Here is a 16,138-nt window from a genome sequence, read left to right as displayed (position 1 = left end):
GGAAGGGAGAGCAGAGAGGCAGAACAACCCACCCCAGCAGCACCTCCAGGGCGGGGGAAGGACGCCTTGGTGTGTCCTCCATCAGCCTGTGCCTCGGTGACATTTTAAAAGAGTCCCCAGCACGCTGTGCTGCCTCGGCTGTCAATGTCAGGAGGGGGAGGGGAACTCTTCCTTGAGTGGTTTGGTTCTGCCAGTCCCTGGAATGTTTGAGCTGTCACAACAGGGAAGGTTCCCAAGGAACAGGAGCTGGCTGGGTGCCTGCTTCTTTCAGGCTCAGAGAGGAGCCCAGGTAGAAAGGGGAGGGAACTGAATCCCTTCCAGGCTGAGCTCCTGTGGTAGCCATGGACAGACCCAAACTGGTGTGTGTGGGCTGGGCTGGTCCTTTCCCAGAGCAGATGGGCTCTCCTCTCAGAAGGTCTCCTTGTCTCCAGGGTTCGAGTGATGTCCTGGCACCTGCAGTGAGCAGGCAAAGATCCTTGTCCTGAGGATGTTTTGGGCTGATGGGAGGGAGGTAGAGCTGCCATGGGAGAGAGGAGCCATCAGTGGAAGGTGCTGGCAGGAGCAGGAGTGAAACCTTTTGTTTCTCATCAAACGAGAGGTTGCAAAACAGCATTCCTGCTCTGTACATTGATCCAGTATTGTCAGCAGGCAGGAGAGCTGCAAGAAGAAGCCCAGCCTTTAATTTTATGCATGGAAAACTTCTTACCTGCTCCCCCCCCCTCCTCTCCCTGCAGTTTCTTTTCCAACTGCAGCTATTTTTCCCTGCTGACTTCAGGTGTTTTGTATTCTGCTTAGATCAATAGCAGTAGAACAGCAGCAGCTTTCCAGTTGTCACCAGGAAGACCCTGCTGTCAGCTACAGCTCACCCCTTTGCTGCCAGTGCAGAGCTGGGGCTGGAGAGCCTGACAAACACAAAGCAAAGCTGTGCAGCCCTGGAGTATTGATTTATTGTTATATTTTTTAATCCAGCCTGGGGGGGGAAAAAAAATCCCCACCAACAACCCAGTGTTCTTCCCGTGCTCCAGCACCCGGGGTTGCCTTCCCGTTCAGGAGGGAATAAAGCTGTTGGAAATGCCCCTATCCAGGTGGGAAGGGAGGGGGGGGGATGCAGGGAGCTGTGTCCTGCTGGGGTTGTCACACTGTCCTTGCTGCCTGGCTCTGCCAGGGGAGCTGGTCCCTGGTGATAATGCTGCTTAGCAGCCTCCCAGGCAAGAGCTGGAAGAACAAATCCTCTGCCTAATCCCCGAGACGTGCCAGGCCCACGTTCACTGCTGTGAACATTGGCCCCTCTTCCTAGATTTGTAACCATCTCTGATGTTTCTCTCAGGCTGGAACAAACCAAACCTATTTGTTTCTTCGTGGAACAAAAGAAGTGTTCACAGAAACACGTCCAACCTGGGTCTGCATCTTCCATCCCAAGCTAGGAGGTGTCTGTTGGAAACCCAAGCACCAAGGGGGTGGCTTTGCTCTCCAGGGTGTCAGTCTTTCTTCAGATGTCTCTTTTTTTTTTGTGGGACTGTTTTGGGAGTTCCCAGCAGATCCTGAGGAGTGTGGTCATGGTGAGATGTTGCCCACGCTCTGCAGGAGCACCTTGGTGGATGGTTCTGCTGCCATCCCAGTGCCTGGGAAGCAGCTAGGACACTCAGGCCTGTCCTAAACTATGGTCTAGACTAGGAAATGGGGTGGGATGGGTGATGATCTCTTGAAGGTTTGGTAGAGGTGAGGAAACACAGTCTGCAGCTGATTGCTGAGCTAGTTGTGTCAAAGCCTGGGGCCTTGTAGAGAAGTTCATGTGTCTGGAGGGTGGTTGGGCCAACAATTCCTCCTGCCTCCTGCAGCTCCACACTGCTGGCCCCTCTGAGGTGCCTCTGCTGCAGGTGGAGGTTTCCCATTTCTTGGGCTTTCAAGCTGGAAGTCTAAAACCCAGTGGGGTGTGAGGGCTGTTCTGTCCCCAGAGCAGGGAGAAAGTGGGTCAGTGTGGGAGGCTGGATTTGGCCTCCTTCTTGAGTGGGGTGGTGGGAAGCAGAAGGTGTAGGGGTAGGTCTTGGATGAAGGAGAGAGATTTCAGGAGGGAAGGTGGAAGTTGGTGACGACTGATAAGAATGTTGCTCTGGCAATTAACAGGGTTTGCTAATTAGAAAGCCAGCACCTTCTGTGAGCAGGGTGCTGGGCTTGGCAGTGCTGGAGCTCCGAGGGAGGAAGAACCTGACCAAGGAGGGAGGAGAAATCCCACCTTGGAAGGGGCCAAGACTGTTTTATTAGCAAGACCCCTTGGCATTGTGCTGTGTGACACCACAACCTGTGCTGGGGACCTCGGGAAGTGCAGCTCAAGGTCTCTGTGTGAGGAGGAAACCAGCAGCTTCCAAGGAAAACACGGAAGGAGGTGGAGAGGCTGGATGTTGGGCAGAACATCCCCGGGCTGGGGCAAGGAACGTCCTCCCTGTTCTTCCCACGAGTCCAGTGAGTTGTCACTCTTGTGTTTTGCTCAGCGTGTCGTGGCGGGTGGAAACCTGGAATAAAACGTGATTTTCTCCTTCAGCTTCCTCGTGCAGTTTGAATTGAAACTTCCCAATAAAGCAAGTGTTATTTTTCTAACCCGATGCTCTCTGTAAGTGCTGTCCCTCCCCCCTGCAGTCCCTTGGCCTCCTCCTCTCTCACGGGAGGTTTGGTCTGGTGGTTGTTCCCTCTTGTTGTGTTTTCCTGAGGGGGGTGGGGGGGTTCTGCTCCCCGGGGGATGAGCCAGCTTTCCATCTCTGGAAGGGAGGAGGTCACAGACGAGGTTCCTCTGGTCCACCTGCATCAGGTGGGGTGTGAGAGGGGGAAGGAACCAGCCTGGGGGGGGGGGGAGCTGGGAAACACCCCCGGGCCCTTCTGCAGCGCCCGGGGGGGGGGGAGCACCGAGCGAAGCTCTCGGGGTGAGCTGGGGGGCTCGGGGTGAGCTGCGGGGCTCGGGGTGAGCTGGGGGGCTCGGGGTGAGCTGGGGGGCCCTGCCCGCCCGGCCCCGCAGCGGGGGAAGGGGCTCAGGGCCGGGGAAGGGGCTCAGGGCCCGGGACGGGGCTCAGGGCCCGGGGGCGGTGCCCGCCCGTTCTCACTTCCTGGTTACCAACCGTACCCGGAAGCGGCCGCCGATCTCCAGGAAGTGACGCAGCGGCGGGTCCGGGGAGCGGGGGGGGAGGCCCCCGGTGATGGCGGAAGCGGAGGCCAAGATGAAGCAGTTCAATGGCGGCGGGGCAGGGCTGGACGCCGAGCGGGGCCGGTTCCCCTACTGCGTGGTGTGGACCCCGATCCCCGTCCTGACGTGAGGGCGGCCCCGGGGGGGGCGGGCGGGGGGTCCCGGGGGGGGCGGCGGGGCCTGGGCCGGGGCCTGGGCCTGGGCCTGGGCCGCGCTGCCGGGGCAGGGCCGGGGCCTGCGGGGGTTGCTCCCTGCGGAGCTGGCGGGGAGCCCGGCCCTCTCCGGGGCAGGCAAACCGGGGGGGGTGGGACGGGCTGCCCCGGGGTGCTGGGGCTCCTCCAGGGGTGCGGGGCTCGGGGGCAGGAGCCTCCTCTCCCCGCAGCCGGGGAAAGCTTTGGCGTGAAGGGGCTTGTCTGTGCAGGAGCGGATCCAGGGAAGCCGGGGGAGGCTTGTGGTGGCTGTGGAGCAGAGGGGGAGCTCAGCTGCTGCCTCCGGGAGCGCCTCTGCGCTGCCCCGCGGAGGAGTTAAAAGTGGGTTCGTCTTCCCTGCTCCGCAGCTGAGTTTTCCTCCGGTGTGGGAAAACGAAAAGCTGGCTTGGGGGGGGAGTGTGGGAACGCAAAGGCTGGTTTTGATGCCTTCCCCGTCCCGGTTCAGTCAGGTGAGAACGTTCCTGAGCCAGAGGCAGGGAGGAGACGTGGTGTGTCCGTGCTGGGCAGGAGCAGGACCTGGCACTTCCCTCTTGCTGCTGCCTGGAGGCCTCCAAGCTTCGGTTTTTTACCTCTTTTCCTTAAAATTCCCGCCTCAGGAGGATTTTCCAAAGCTTTTAACCTTCTTATCCCCTGCTGGGATTGATGAAGAGAGCTGCCAAAGCCACTGGGCATCCAGGTGTGGGTTGTTCCCAGGGGCATCTTCCTGTTGATTTTGGTTTTGCAGCAGAAATGTTGGTGTTGTTATTTGGCAGAATCTCTTGTTAGGTGGATAATTCCTGCATTTCCTCCCTCTGACCTTTCCCTGTCATCATGTGGAGGTTTGGAAGCTGGTCAGGGCTGAGAGGAGACACTAAAATTCAAGGCCTCAAGAGCAAATGTTGAAAAGCTGCTGCTTCACAGGAGGGGAGCTTGAGGTGGGACATGAGGAGGAAATTCTTGGGTGTGAGGGTGGTGAGAGCCTGGCCCAGGTTGCCCAGGGAAGCTGTGGCTGCCCCATCCCTGGCAGTGTTGAAGGGCAGGTTGGATGGGGCTTGGAGCAGCCTGGGCTGGTGGGAGGTGTCCCTGCCTGTGCAGGGGGTTGGAACTGGGTGATCTTTAAGGTTCTTCCAACCCAAACCATCCCACGATTCTCTAGCTCTGAAAGTCTTATCCTGACCCTTGGCTTGTTGCTTCCATAGGTGGCTTTTCCCCATCATTGGCCACATGGGCATCTGCACATCCACTGGGGTCATCCGGGACTTTGCAGGACCATATTTTGTATCAGTAAGTAGGTGATGGATCCAGGTGCTTTAGCAGAACCTGTCTAGGCTCTGCATCCCACCTTCCCTGTGGGGTCTTCTGAGCCATCCCCTGGTTGGTTTTTTGCAGCTCCAAGTCTGGCCAAATAATGGCTTAGATGTTTTGGAAGATCTGCCCAGTGGGAGATTGTCTGGTGGGTAAGATAGGTAGTGGTTAGTGGGGTTGGGTGAGCAGAAGGGATAAAATCTTATAGTCCAGGCTCTTAACTGGGAATTTTAGACCTAAATCCTCTTTAATTCTGAAGATAGAAGCAGCTTTCCAGCTTCTTCAGCACATCAGGTATGTGCCAGTCTTCTGCACTGCTTGATGGGCTGGTGGGTTTTCAAAGTAAGGGAGTTTTAACTTGGGATCATTAATCCTATTACTAGATTGAGACACTTAACAGCTTGGAATTAACAAGGTATTAATAGGAGGGGGAAGGGTGGAACCACAGCAAAAATAGGGAACAAGGTGCATCTGCCATAGAACTGGGTGGTGTCACCCTGTGTAAAAGTATGAATAAATAAAGGAAAAATGTATCAATGTAAAAAATAGAGAGTTGGGGTGTTCAGCCTGGAGAAGAGAAGGTTCCAGGGAGACCTTAGAGCACCTTCCAGGGCCTGAAGGGGCTCCAGGAAAGCTGGGGAGGGACTTGGGACAAGGGCAGGGAGGGAGAGGACAAGGGGGATGGATTAAAACTGGCAGAGGGGAGATGGAGGTTGGAGATGAGGAGGGAATTCTTGGGTGTGAGGGTGGTGAGAGCCTGGCCCAGGTTGCCCAGGGAAGCTGTGGCTGCCCCATCCCTGGCAGTGTTGAAGGGCAGGTTGGATGGGGCTTGGAGCAGCCTGGGCTGGTGGGAGGTGTCCCTGCCCGTGCAGGGGGTTGGGACTGGATGATCTTTAAGGTCCCTTCCAACCCAAACCAGTCTGGGATTCCATTAATATCTCTCAGGTTTATCCTCCTGAGACATCTTTCTGTTTTTTTGTAGGAAGACAACATGGCATTTGGGAAGCCAGTGAAGTAAGTGTCCTGGTTAGTTGTTATTAAGCTGCCCACCTGACCTGCAGATCTCCTACAATTCCTGGAGACACACGTGCTGGGCTGTTGCTTTGCTTGTTGTTCAGGTGCCCTAAGTCAAGTAAATATTGAGCAAATGCTGCTCTGCTAACGACCTGTCAGCCCTCCCAGCCTGTTCACTGCTTTCTTGGGGGGAGGAGGAGAGATTTTTGTGTCTGTCAGAGCAGGTTTATGTTCTGCATGGCCTGAAGGTTCCACATCAGGGGCTGGGAAAGCAGTTGAGGGGTTTCTCAGTGTCCCCAAGGTCTGTGGGGTCTCTCTTGGGGGAGCAGCAGTTTCTCTGCTGCTGAAAAGCTCAGCTCCGGAGGGGGTGGATTTCTCCTAAGTCCTTTCAGCATCATCCTGCTGGGAAAGAGCAAGAAGTGGTAAAGGTGCAGCAGTAATAGGGGTCTGTTCTCATCCTTCTAGGTACTGGAAACTGGATCCCAGCAAAGTCTACTCCACTGGTCCCAACGCCTGGGACACGGCCGTGCACGACGCCTCGGAGGAGTACAAGCACCGCATGGTAGAGCTGCAGGGCTGCCCCCAGGGATCTCCCATTCCATGGGATCCCAGGCTGCTTTGGGTGGGAAGGGACCTTAAAGATCATCCAGTCCCAACCCCCTGCATGGGCAGGGACACCTCCCACAAGCCCAGGTTGCTCCAAGCCCCATCCAACCTGCCCTTCAACACTGCCAGGGATGGGGCAGCCACAGCTTCCCTGGGCAACCTGGGCCAGGCTCTCACCACCCTCACACACAAGAATTTCCTCCTCATGTCCAACCTCCATCTCCCCTCTGCCAGTTTTAATCCATCCCCCTTGTTCTCTCCCTCCCTGCCCTTGTCCCAAGCCCCTCCCCAGCTTTCCTGGAGCCCCTTCAGGCCCTGGAAGGTGTTCCAAGGTCTCCCTCGAGCCCCCTGGATCCTTGCTGCAGGAGTTGGACCTGTGGTTCTGCACCAGCACAGAGCTGAGGAGCCTCAGGGACAGGATTTCTAATCGTTGGCCCTTTTTTTTTCCCTCTTCCAGCACAACCTTTGCTGTGATAACTGCCATTCCCACGTGGCTCTGGCCTTAAATTTGATGAGATATGATAACAGCACCTCCTGGAACATGGTGAAACTCTGCTTCTTCTCCCTCCTCTATGGGAAGTATGTAAGGTGAGCTGAGGAGCAGTCTGGATTCAGCAGGAATAGAACCAGGGGTCCTTACTGGGTTGCACTGGATGCTGCTCCCCAAAATACTGTGTCTGGCAGCTCATTTGGGGTGCCTGGAAATTGGGAAATGCTCACTAGAGCAAATCTCCCTCCATGTTGGCTTTTGGCTGGGGGAGGTCAGAACATAAGGTCACAGGATGGCTTGTCTCCAAGGATTACTGGTTTCTTTTCCCTCTCTTGAGTGTTGTTTACATAAAAACTAGTCAGATTTCCCACTGGTGGGGAACTTCCAGCTGGGGTGGAGAGGGAAACCCTGAGCTCTCCTTACTGGGAAGGGCACTTTATCTCCATTTCAGCTCCTTGTGGAGGGAGAGGAGATTCTGCAAGGACTTCCCTACATAAAGCTTTTGAGTTGCTCCACTTCTGGTGGGTCTTCTCTGTCCTGGAGGAGCTTCTCCACCAGCTTTTAGGCAAGTGTAGTCCCTGCTGCAGTGATTAAATACACCAACACTGACTAATGAGGCCTGTGGTAACGTGGTTTCATGTTTTTGTGGTCTCCTCTCACTGATTCTGTTTGTGCAGCTATGAGACATCCTCATCTTTCTCCTGAATTTAAGCTGGAAGGGGAGTCCAGCCCTATTGTTGATGATCAAGTTCTTTGTGGACCTGATTTAGTCTCAGTTTCCCACACCTGACTCTCCAGGCTGTGCTGTGTGGCCGCGATAGGAGAACCAGGAGGCTGTTTGTCTCCCTCTGATTTCTCCAGCTATCCTCCCATCCTCCTCTCCCTTTTGGCTGTCCCTGCTGATCTCCCCACATTTAAACCCTCCTCTTTTTCTTGCAGCCTAGGAGGGTTTGTGAAGACTTGGCTTCCCTTTCTCCTCTTCCTGGGGGTGATTGTGACCATCGTGCTGACGCTCCATCTGCGGTGATGGCAGCTGGGAACTCCCCATTCCATGGGCACAGGAAGGATGAAACTCTTGACTGATCCAGCTTTGGTGGAAGCATGGGACTCTGGGAGGTGTTTTCCAGGGAAGATGGCAACTCCACTTCCATTTATTTTATTTATTTTTTTAATTTCCTGGAACTGGTTTCTTCTCCTGTTTTGGTTCCTTTGATGGTGTCTCCCTGTGGTGGGATCCTGAAGCCTCCTGCTCTCTCCCTTTCTGCAAGGTGGTAGGTAGGAACACAGGAAAGGAGAGATGTGGGCACCTTTCCTTCCAGGGCCAAGGAAAGCTGCAAGGCAAAACCTGCCTCAGGACCACAAGCAGATAACACCTGGTAAGGTTCTCTCTGATCACCTGGTGTCCTCCTCTTGGCAGACTCCACCAGAGGCTTCCTCAAATTTCCTGAGTCTCCAAGAAGTTGTTGTTATTGTTTCCCTGCTGCACGACCCTCCTGTTCCACATGTTTCCAGGTGGAGCCATGAGGTTCCTCCAGGGGCTGTGGGGTGCCTTGGCACTCCCTGCTGGTGTCCCCAGAAGTGACAGGAAGGTGTTGATGGCGGGATGCTCCTCTGAGGAGACACGCAGAGGGACGCTCTGCAGCAGGACAAACCCATCTGGTCCTGCTGGTGAGCCCAGAAAGGCAGGAAAGTTGATCCAACTGGCTTGGGTGGGTGGCTCGTGGCAGTCTGCATGCTCCCATCACCTGCTGCAGAGCTGGGTGGCTGCTCCTCAGTCCCTTTTAGCTTGTGCCAGACAAAATGCAGCTTCTCCTGCTTCTCCTCGTGCTCTGAATAGCTGAAACTGTTGTTAGACTTCTCAAGAGCCACTTCAGCTTCCCTTTGATCCCCAGTGCTTTGTGTGTGGCAGCACACCTGAGCCTGCAGAGGTGGCAGGTCCGTGTTTTCTGGGAGAGAAGGTTGAGGGTAGGGTTTGAAAGCACCTGTGAGAGCAGCCTCTGAGACCTGAGCTTGGTGGGGGCCATCAGAGATGAAAAGAAAAGGTGAAGGGACTGGAAAGTGTCTGTGTTCTGGTTGGGCTTTGCTCACTGGGGCACTGCTGGCTCTGGGATGGTGATCAAGAAGGTCTGTTGGCTCCTTTGATGTGCTTTGAAGAGCACACCTGGGGCAAAAGTGCTTTGCAGGGCTGGCTTTGATGTGAGAAATGGGGGGCTGGGGGCCCTTCCTGAGCCCTGAAAGGAGTTGGTTGTTCTGGAGTGCTGGGCAGGCAGTGAACCTGGACGTGATCCAGAGCCTCCTTCAGGGTGAGAGGTCCAGGCTGGTGTTGGCCAAGGCCCTGGCCTGCAGATGCTGCTTTCTGTAGGGCTGTAGTCCAGGTGGCTTTTTATGAAGAAGTGTGGCTGGAGGGTTTTTGTGCAGTTGAGCAGATCCCCTCCCGCTGCAGATGGAAGGAGAAAAGCTCTTCCACTCCTGCCTGGAAAGGCCAGATCTTTGCTCCACAACCTGATAGATTCCAACCTCAAGGAGTGTTTATGGCCAGCAAGAAAGCTCTTCCCCACTGCCTTCCATCCCTGGGGCTTCCTCTGGTGGGGAAGCCCTGACCCTCAGACCTGTCCCTGTGTGTGCCTCCTCATCTGCTTCCACCCCCTGACCCCCCAAGCCACATGGGAGTTTTGGGGGCTCCTGTTGGGCCTCTCAAGATCTGCCTTTTCCTCAGTCACTTTTAAAGAACCCCTGAAACCTCTCCCTTCTCCCTGGCATCCAGCTGGTTCCCTGGTGCTGGCTCTTCAGGGCTGGGTGGGGATGTTCAGACCTCAGTGCCCCTCCCAGCCCGCCTGGAGCTGAAGCAGTCACTGGTGTCTGCTGTGTTCAGAGGGTGCTGGGCCTTGGGGCTGCTCAGAAAGCCAACATCTTGATCAAAGAGAGCCTCATGATGAAAAAAAGATGTTGTCTGACCAAGATGGGGCCTCCACCCAGCCCACCCCACTGGCTGCCCTGCCCTGGGACTGGAATTCTGTGCCTGCTTTTCATTTAAACGGGATTTCTCAGAGTGACCTGCCAAAGATGTGCTCGGAGTCCCTGGCCCCAGGGCTGAAGCCAACCTGTCTTCTGCAGTAGCAATAATCCAGAGGCTCTTGGGCCTGTCTCACACCTTGGTTCCATGTTTTATGGATTATCTAGACACGTGTTGCCAAAGCTCAGACTTCCAGATGTTTGGAAGGCTGGGAGCGGGGCTGCTGGCCACAGTTCCCACCCCTGGCACTTCCAGAAACCTGTCGAGTGCCATTCCCCACTGTGGAAATCCTTCTCCTTTTACTCCTAAGGCTTTTTTTTCCCCAGCTCTGGGTTTTGACTGGACTTTTCCAGCAGCCAGGGTCCCCCTCAGCCCGTGGCAGCTCTGGCTGCAGGGAGGGAGGGAGGGCAGCGCTGCGCCCCAATCCCGCTTCCAGGAATGGAAATGGATGGATCCAGGGCTTCTGAGGGAAACACAGCTAATGGGAGAGCAAGGCTGAGGTACCTCAGAGCCTGCCTATCCCTGCTGGAATCACAGAACGGGCTCTGCCCTCCCTGCAGGTGCTGGGAAGGGTGGGTGGGCAAGGTGGATTTCCTGGTTCCCTCCCAGGAGCGTGGGATTCCCCGGCAGCTGGGTGGGGAGTGGGCTGCTTCCTCCTGCTGTGGGGAGTGGGAGAACTGTCCTCTCCTTGCAGCTTCCTTCATCTCACGACCAGCTTCTTCCCAGTGCCCCATCCACCCTATCCTTTGCCTTCCAGGTGCCAGTTTTACTCTCCTTCCCCCTCGGAGGCCAAGGCCTCCATCCCCTCATCTCCTACTCCCCTGATCTCTCTGGGGCACTGGATGACTTTGTAAATATTTAAAACTCTGCTTCTGTGGTTTCATAATCCTGATGGTAGAGGAAATAAACTTATTTCTGTGGATGTCACCAAGTGCCACATCTCTTGTAGCCAAGGCTCTTTCATCCTTCCAGTTGGGAGTGGGGTTGATATTCCCTGCTGAGCTCCAGCCCCTGCCCTGACACATCATGTCTGGGAGCTGAAGGTCCCATGTCTTTTGCTTATGAATTTGCCTCTTATTTTATGAACTTGCCTTTTATCTTATGAACTTGCCTTTGATATGATGAGCTTACCCTTTTTTTGCTGCTCTAGGGGGAAAACTCCCAGCCCTGGTTTCCGTCCCCCTTGTTGGGAAGAGAGGTTTGGGGGGCAGGAGGAACCCAACTGCCACAGCACAAGGAGGGTTGGTGGGCTTTAATGCCAGGTCTTGAAGCCAGGGAGGGTCTTTGGGAGGAGAAGGGGCTTTGCCTGCTCGTGCCCTTGGCTGATCCTGAGCCTCTGCCTGGCCTGGGGTGGGGGGGGAGCAGAGTTCTCTGGGGTGGAGGAGGATTTTTCAGATGAGCCCCATCTTGCAGGTTTAATCTCCTTTAGCTGTGAACAGTTTCTCTGAAGTCTCCAAAACCTCCATTTTCTCGGGAGCCTGGGTACACCCAGCCCCTTTTCCCTGCCAGGCCTGAGCCTCCCATATTCCATTTCCCTGGATGATGTGTGGGGCCAGGGCTGCCAGGAGGAGCAGAGAAGAATGGGAAGAGCCAGCCTTGTTTTCCCTTCTCCCAGCAGGATCCAGCTGCCTGAACTGGGAGCCTGTTGGGTCTGCTGGCAGGATTGCTACTGCAGCAGCTGCTTTGCTGTTCCAGCTGCCATCCAGAGGCCAAAGTTGTGCCTTGGGGGGAGGAGGAGATGAGCCTTAAAATAAGGCTGTGCACAAGGCTGGGGGCTGTGAGGGTTCAGCCAGCTTCTAGAGCACCACCTGGATCCTCTCCTGGTGGCTCCTCCATCCAAACCACACTGATCCTGCAGCAATTCCAGCCCCTGCTTCAGCTCCAGGGGGATGGCAGGAAGACCTGAGGGGTTTTTATCCTGGTCCTGGAGCAGAAGGTGAGGATGGAGAACCCCCCAGGAACACTCTGTGCCCCTTGTCCATGTCCTCTGTTCTGCTGCAACCATCTCCGAGTCTCTGTTGGCTTCCCAAGCTTTGGCAGGATGTTTCTAACCCACTTCTGCTGCCCAGGGAACTGCAGGGAATCTGGCTGGAGGTGTGTGGGAGCTGAGCCACACTGCTTGGATTCCTGGGGGTTGGGGATTACAGGGAAGCAGCCAGTCTGGATGTGCTGAGATAGTCACACTTGGGTGCCCAGGGTGCTCACAGCTCCTTGGCCACCACAGGAGCTTGGGCTGTGCTAACCCTGCTCCTCTCCTTTGTCTCTCCTACCTCTCAGCCCAGCCCCAGGAGGGACAGAGGGTGCTGGAAGCCAGGGAGGCTGCAAAGCAGAGGGGCAGGATCCATCCCAATTTGCCCAATGGCCTGAACTGGAAGGGTTGTCAGGCCCTGGAACAGCCCAGGGCGGGTGGAGTCCCCATCCCTGGAGGGGTTTCCAAGCCCTGGAGATGGTGCTGAGGGACATGGGGCAGGGGTGGCCTGGGCAGGGCTGGGGGAAGGATTGGACTGGATGACCTTAAAGGTATTTTCCCACCAAAATGATGCCATGATTCCAGGATGCTGGGGTCCACCCCTGTGGGAGCTGGGGGTGTGAGACCCCCTCTGGTCTGCAGGGATGTGTGTGTCCTGCAGCTCTTGCTTGTGGGGGGGATTTATCACCTGCATCTGCCACCCATGTGGACTCCAAAGCCCTGCCCTCCCCTCCAGGGGCTAGAGAAGGGACCCCCATCCTTCCCACCCTTCTCCCCACCACCACACTCCCCTCAGCACCTCCTGACCTGTGGGGCTGAGCTCTGGGGCTGCCCCACAACCCCAATCCCTCTGGAGATGCTGTTTGCATGGAGCTCAGCCTCCCTTGCCCTCAATGTCCCCAGTCCTGGGTGCTCTTGACCAGTGGTCCCACAGGTGCTGCCCACCCTGCTGAGATGCTGCCACTGCTCCTGTGCATGTTCCCTGCCTCAGTTTCCCCCCAGCAAAGCCGGGCTTGCCTGAACCTCCTGAAGAACAAGTCCTGTTGGGGGGATAGCAGGGCTGGGGAGCAGGACAGGACTTGCCCCTCATTCCCTCTTCCTCCCAAGCACCCAGGGCAGAAATGAGGCAGAACCTGTTCTGTGCACCCGTGGGGATGCTGCCAGCACCTGGCACCCAGCACCCGGGGAACAGGATCAGGGTTTGGTCCTTCAGATGCTGCCCTTGGGAGGTGTTTGGAGCCAGGCTGCAGGCCATGGTGCCTGCCTGGCTCCCTCTGCAAGGAGAAGTGTCCCCAAGGGCTGAGCCAGCACCTCACTGGCCTCGTGCTGGTGACCAGGGTGCTCCTGGTGTCACCAGGATGACACAGCCCCCAGTCAGGGTCACCCCGGGCTGAGGGAGGCACTGAGGGAGGCTCAGCCCCATGGGCACTGTCCTGTAGTTGTAACTGAGACCCAGCAAACTCGCTGCCCCTCCGGGTCACCAGGGGTGGGCACACAGGGCAGGATGTGACCCAGTGCTCCCCGTGTCTCCAGCCATGGGGCTGGGCTCTGTCTGTGCCCTGATCAAGGCTCCCTCAAGCCACCTGCCCCACTGAGCAAGTCAGGTTCCACACATCCCTCTCTCCACCCATCCCTCTCTCCCTCCATCCCTCCATCTCCAGAGGTCCAGGAGCCGGGGATGGATCCTGCCCCGTCCTTTCCTATCCCAGCCTTGCTCCATCAACACCCCCCGCTGGTGTTGCTGCTCCACAGGACCCGGGACGCAGAGCAAGGGCTCGGTGCCCACCCTGGGTGACCCGCAGCTGAGCCAGCAGCAGCCCCTGGGGGGACACAACAGTCCTCCAGCCACCGTGTCCCCTGCAGAGACCCGGCCACTCCAGAGCACCCAGGGGAGGGACCTTCTCCATCTGGGGCCTCTCCCCGCCCAGCGAGGGGAGGGAAGGGGGGGAGGGCGGACAGACAGACAGACGGAGCCGTTGTTACATCTCATTTCCTTCGAAACCACCCCAAAAAGAATCCCCTTTTCATCTGGCCCTGTGCTTTGCTGCCCCTGCACCCCCCTGAGACCCGCCCCCCCCCCCGAAAGCTGGGCTGGGAAGAAGGTCGGGAGCCGGCAGGGAACCTGATCCCGCCCTCCCAATCAAGGGAAACTGAGGCACAGGCCCCAGCTGTGCTGCATTTGGGTGAGGTTTACCCTGCCCAGGGATCTCCGGCCTGATCCTGCGTGGGGCTGAGCACCCAGCGTGGGCCTGGGTGGGCGGGAACCCCTCCGGAGCCAGGTGGGATTGTGCTGGGCAGGGTGGGGGCTGGGGGGGGTGGGAGTAGCTATGGGGTGGGGCTTTGGGGTCCCCGTGGGATGGGGGATGTGGGGGTGGAGGGGGCAGGAGCTGATCCCATGGGATGGGAACCAGGGGGATGTTCTGTGGGATGGAGACCCCGGAGACCCCACACTGGGCTTTTGGGGTGGGTTGAGGGCTACAGGGAGTGCGGGGAGGGCCGATTTGCTGCCCCACCCCCGTACCCAGCAGAGACCAGTCTCCCCAGTGCCACATTCTGCCCCGTGAGCCCCCCCAAAACCCCCCTGGGTGGGACTAAGGGAAGGGGTGGGGGGTGTGTGTGTGTCTCCCACCCCATCCCCGTGTCCACACCCTTGTCTTCTAACTTGGGGTCCGAGGTGCTTCCCCTCCACACCCACCCCTGCCCGGGCTGCCTAACACCTCCCAATTCAGCCCAGTTCAGCCCAGTTCAGTCCCGTCCAGCGGGTGTTACTGGTTCCAGTCCCTGCTTTCCTGCCGCCGGGGCCAGGAGGCGGTTGCTCCCCTGCGGTTGACTCAGCTCTGGGCCACCAGCACCCAAGGGTGGGGACCGGGGGACACCTGCGGCCACCACCAGGGTCCTAGTGGGGTGCTGGGGGTGGGACAAGCCACTGCGACCACCCCCCCACCCCCCAACGCCCAGCCCTGGGCAGGTAAGTGGGGCTGATCCCACCCACCCACTGGCTGCGGGGCTGCAGCAGCACCCTGGGGTGGGGGGTTGGGTTCTCCCCCCCCCCCTTTTTTTTTTTGGGGGGGGTGTTGGAGCCCTCCCCTGCCCACTCTGCTCCACACCGAGGAGGGATGGGATGGGGGGCTCCGGGGGTTTTGGGGTAATTTTTATGGTCCCCACGCTGTGCCCTTGGGCGGTGTGGGGAGGGTCTGGGGGGGCTGGACGGGGTCTGAGGCCACGGGGATGGGGTTGTGGGGACCCTGGTGCTGGGGGAGGGGGGTGGTTTTGTGCTGGGGAGGGGGAGGCCCTGGGTTGGGGAGGGGCTGCCCGTCCCCAGGGGACTGGGGGGGCCCAGGGAGGACTGAGCTTGGGTCCATTTTGGGGTGGGGGGAGCTTCATGCCGTCCGTGTGTCTCCCCCCCAACCCCCAAGGCTGCAGAAAAAAGGGAGACGTGCACCCCGTCTTTCCCCCCCCCCCCAAGTTGTGGTTGTCTGGGGAGGTTTAACTGGTTTGACTGGTCTCCCGTGCAGGGCGGGGGGCCGTGTGCCCAGCACCGTTTTTGGAGCGGGACGTGGGTGCTTCCCGACACCCCCCCCCCCGCCCCCCGCCCCAGCACCAACCACCGGGGTCCCTGCAGGGACCGGGGAACGGCGACAGCTCCTGGGTGACCTTTGCGGGTACCGGCCGTGTCCCGGGGTGCGGGGGGGACACCCCCGTGTGCCCCCGGGGAGCAGGACACCAGCGGGCTGCTGCGGGGGGGCAGCGGCAGCAGCGTTCCGGTACGTGTCCCCTGAGACCCTCCCCCCCCCCCCCCCCCCCCCCAAACCTGGATGGGTGCTGGTGGGTGTCACAGGGTCCCCGCTCCTTGGGGGACAGGGTGCTGGTGTGGGGGCTGAGTCCAGAGGGTCCCTGATGTGTGATGTAGGGGATCACTGGTGCTGGGTTTGGGGGGGTGGTCCGTGCAGGGTTGGCACCCAGTTCACACACGCACACACCCCCACCCCGGCTGGCACTGGTGTGCTTAGGTCCTGGGCAGGGGTCTGGTTTGAGGCCAGTGCCCCCCCCCCTGGGGAGGGGCTGGGGACAGGGCCACCCCTGGGGCAGGGACAGAGTGACACTCTGGGCTGGGACAAGACCCTCTGTAGGGCTGGGACAGGGGCACCCGTGGGGCAGAGTCACTTTCAGGGCTGGGGACAAGGCCCCTTGTGTCTGAGCCCCCCAGCTGTGCTGGTGCCCAGATCCCAGGGGGGTGATGGGGGGGCTGGGGAGGTCGAGGAGGGGGGGGGCGGTGGCGGCAGGACTGACCCTGCCCCAGTGCTGCTGCAATTTCCTGCCCTCAGCAGCGTTTCCCCAACAGCAGGGCTGGGAAGGGCCGTGCTGAGGCAACGCTGGGCAG

The 16,138-nt window shown here is 58.4% G+C and overlaps 1 protein-coding gene across 2 annotated transcripts; it reads left to right on the top strand.

Annotated features, from left to right (window-relative positions):
• The first annotated feature begins 3,171 nt into the window (after positions 1–3,171).
• TMEM222 (transmembrane protein 222) lies at positions 3,172–10,727 on the top strand. Of its 2 annotated transcripts, XM_051637913.1 has the most exons (7): positions 3,172–3,298; positions 3,827–4,057; positions 4,560–4,644; positions 5,648–5,679; positions 6,145–6,241; positions 6,743–6,873; positions 7,715–10,727. In XM_051637913.1, exons 1-7 carry the CDS (start codon positions 3,186–3,188, stop codon positions 7,800–7,802), a joined length of 777 nt encoding a protein of 258 aa, XP_051493873.1. In that variant the 5' UTR covers positions 3,172–3,185; the 3' UTR covers positions 7,803–10,727. The 2 variants fall into 2 exon arrangements, with proteins under 2 accessions (XP_051493873.1, XP_051493874.1); XM_051637914.1 differs by lacking the exon at positions 3,827–4,057.
• The last annotated feature ends 5,411 nt before the right edge of the window (positions 10,728–16,138 follow it).

Source organism: Apus apus, chromosome 21 (genome assembly GCF_020740795.1).
Source record: "Apus apus isolate bApuApu2 chromosome 21, bApuApu2.pri.cur, whole genome shotgun sequence".
NCBI classification, from domain to species: Eukaryota; Metazoa; Chordata; class Aves; order Apodiformes; family Apodidae; genus Apus; species Apus apus.
Note: the sequence above shows the minus strand (reverse complement) of the source record. Positions and strands in the feature narration are given on the sequence as shown.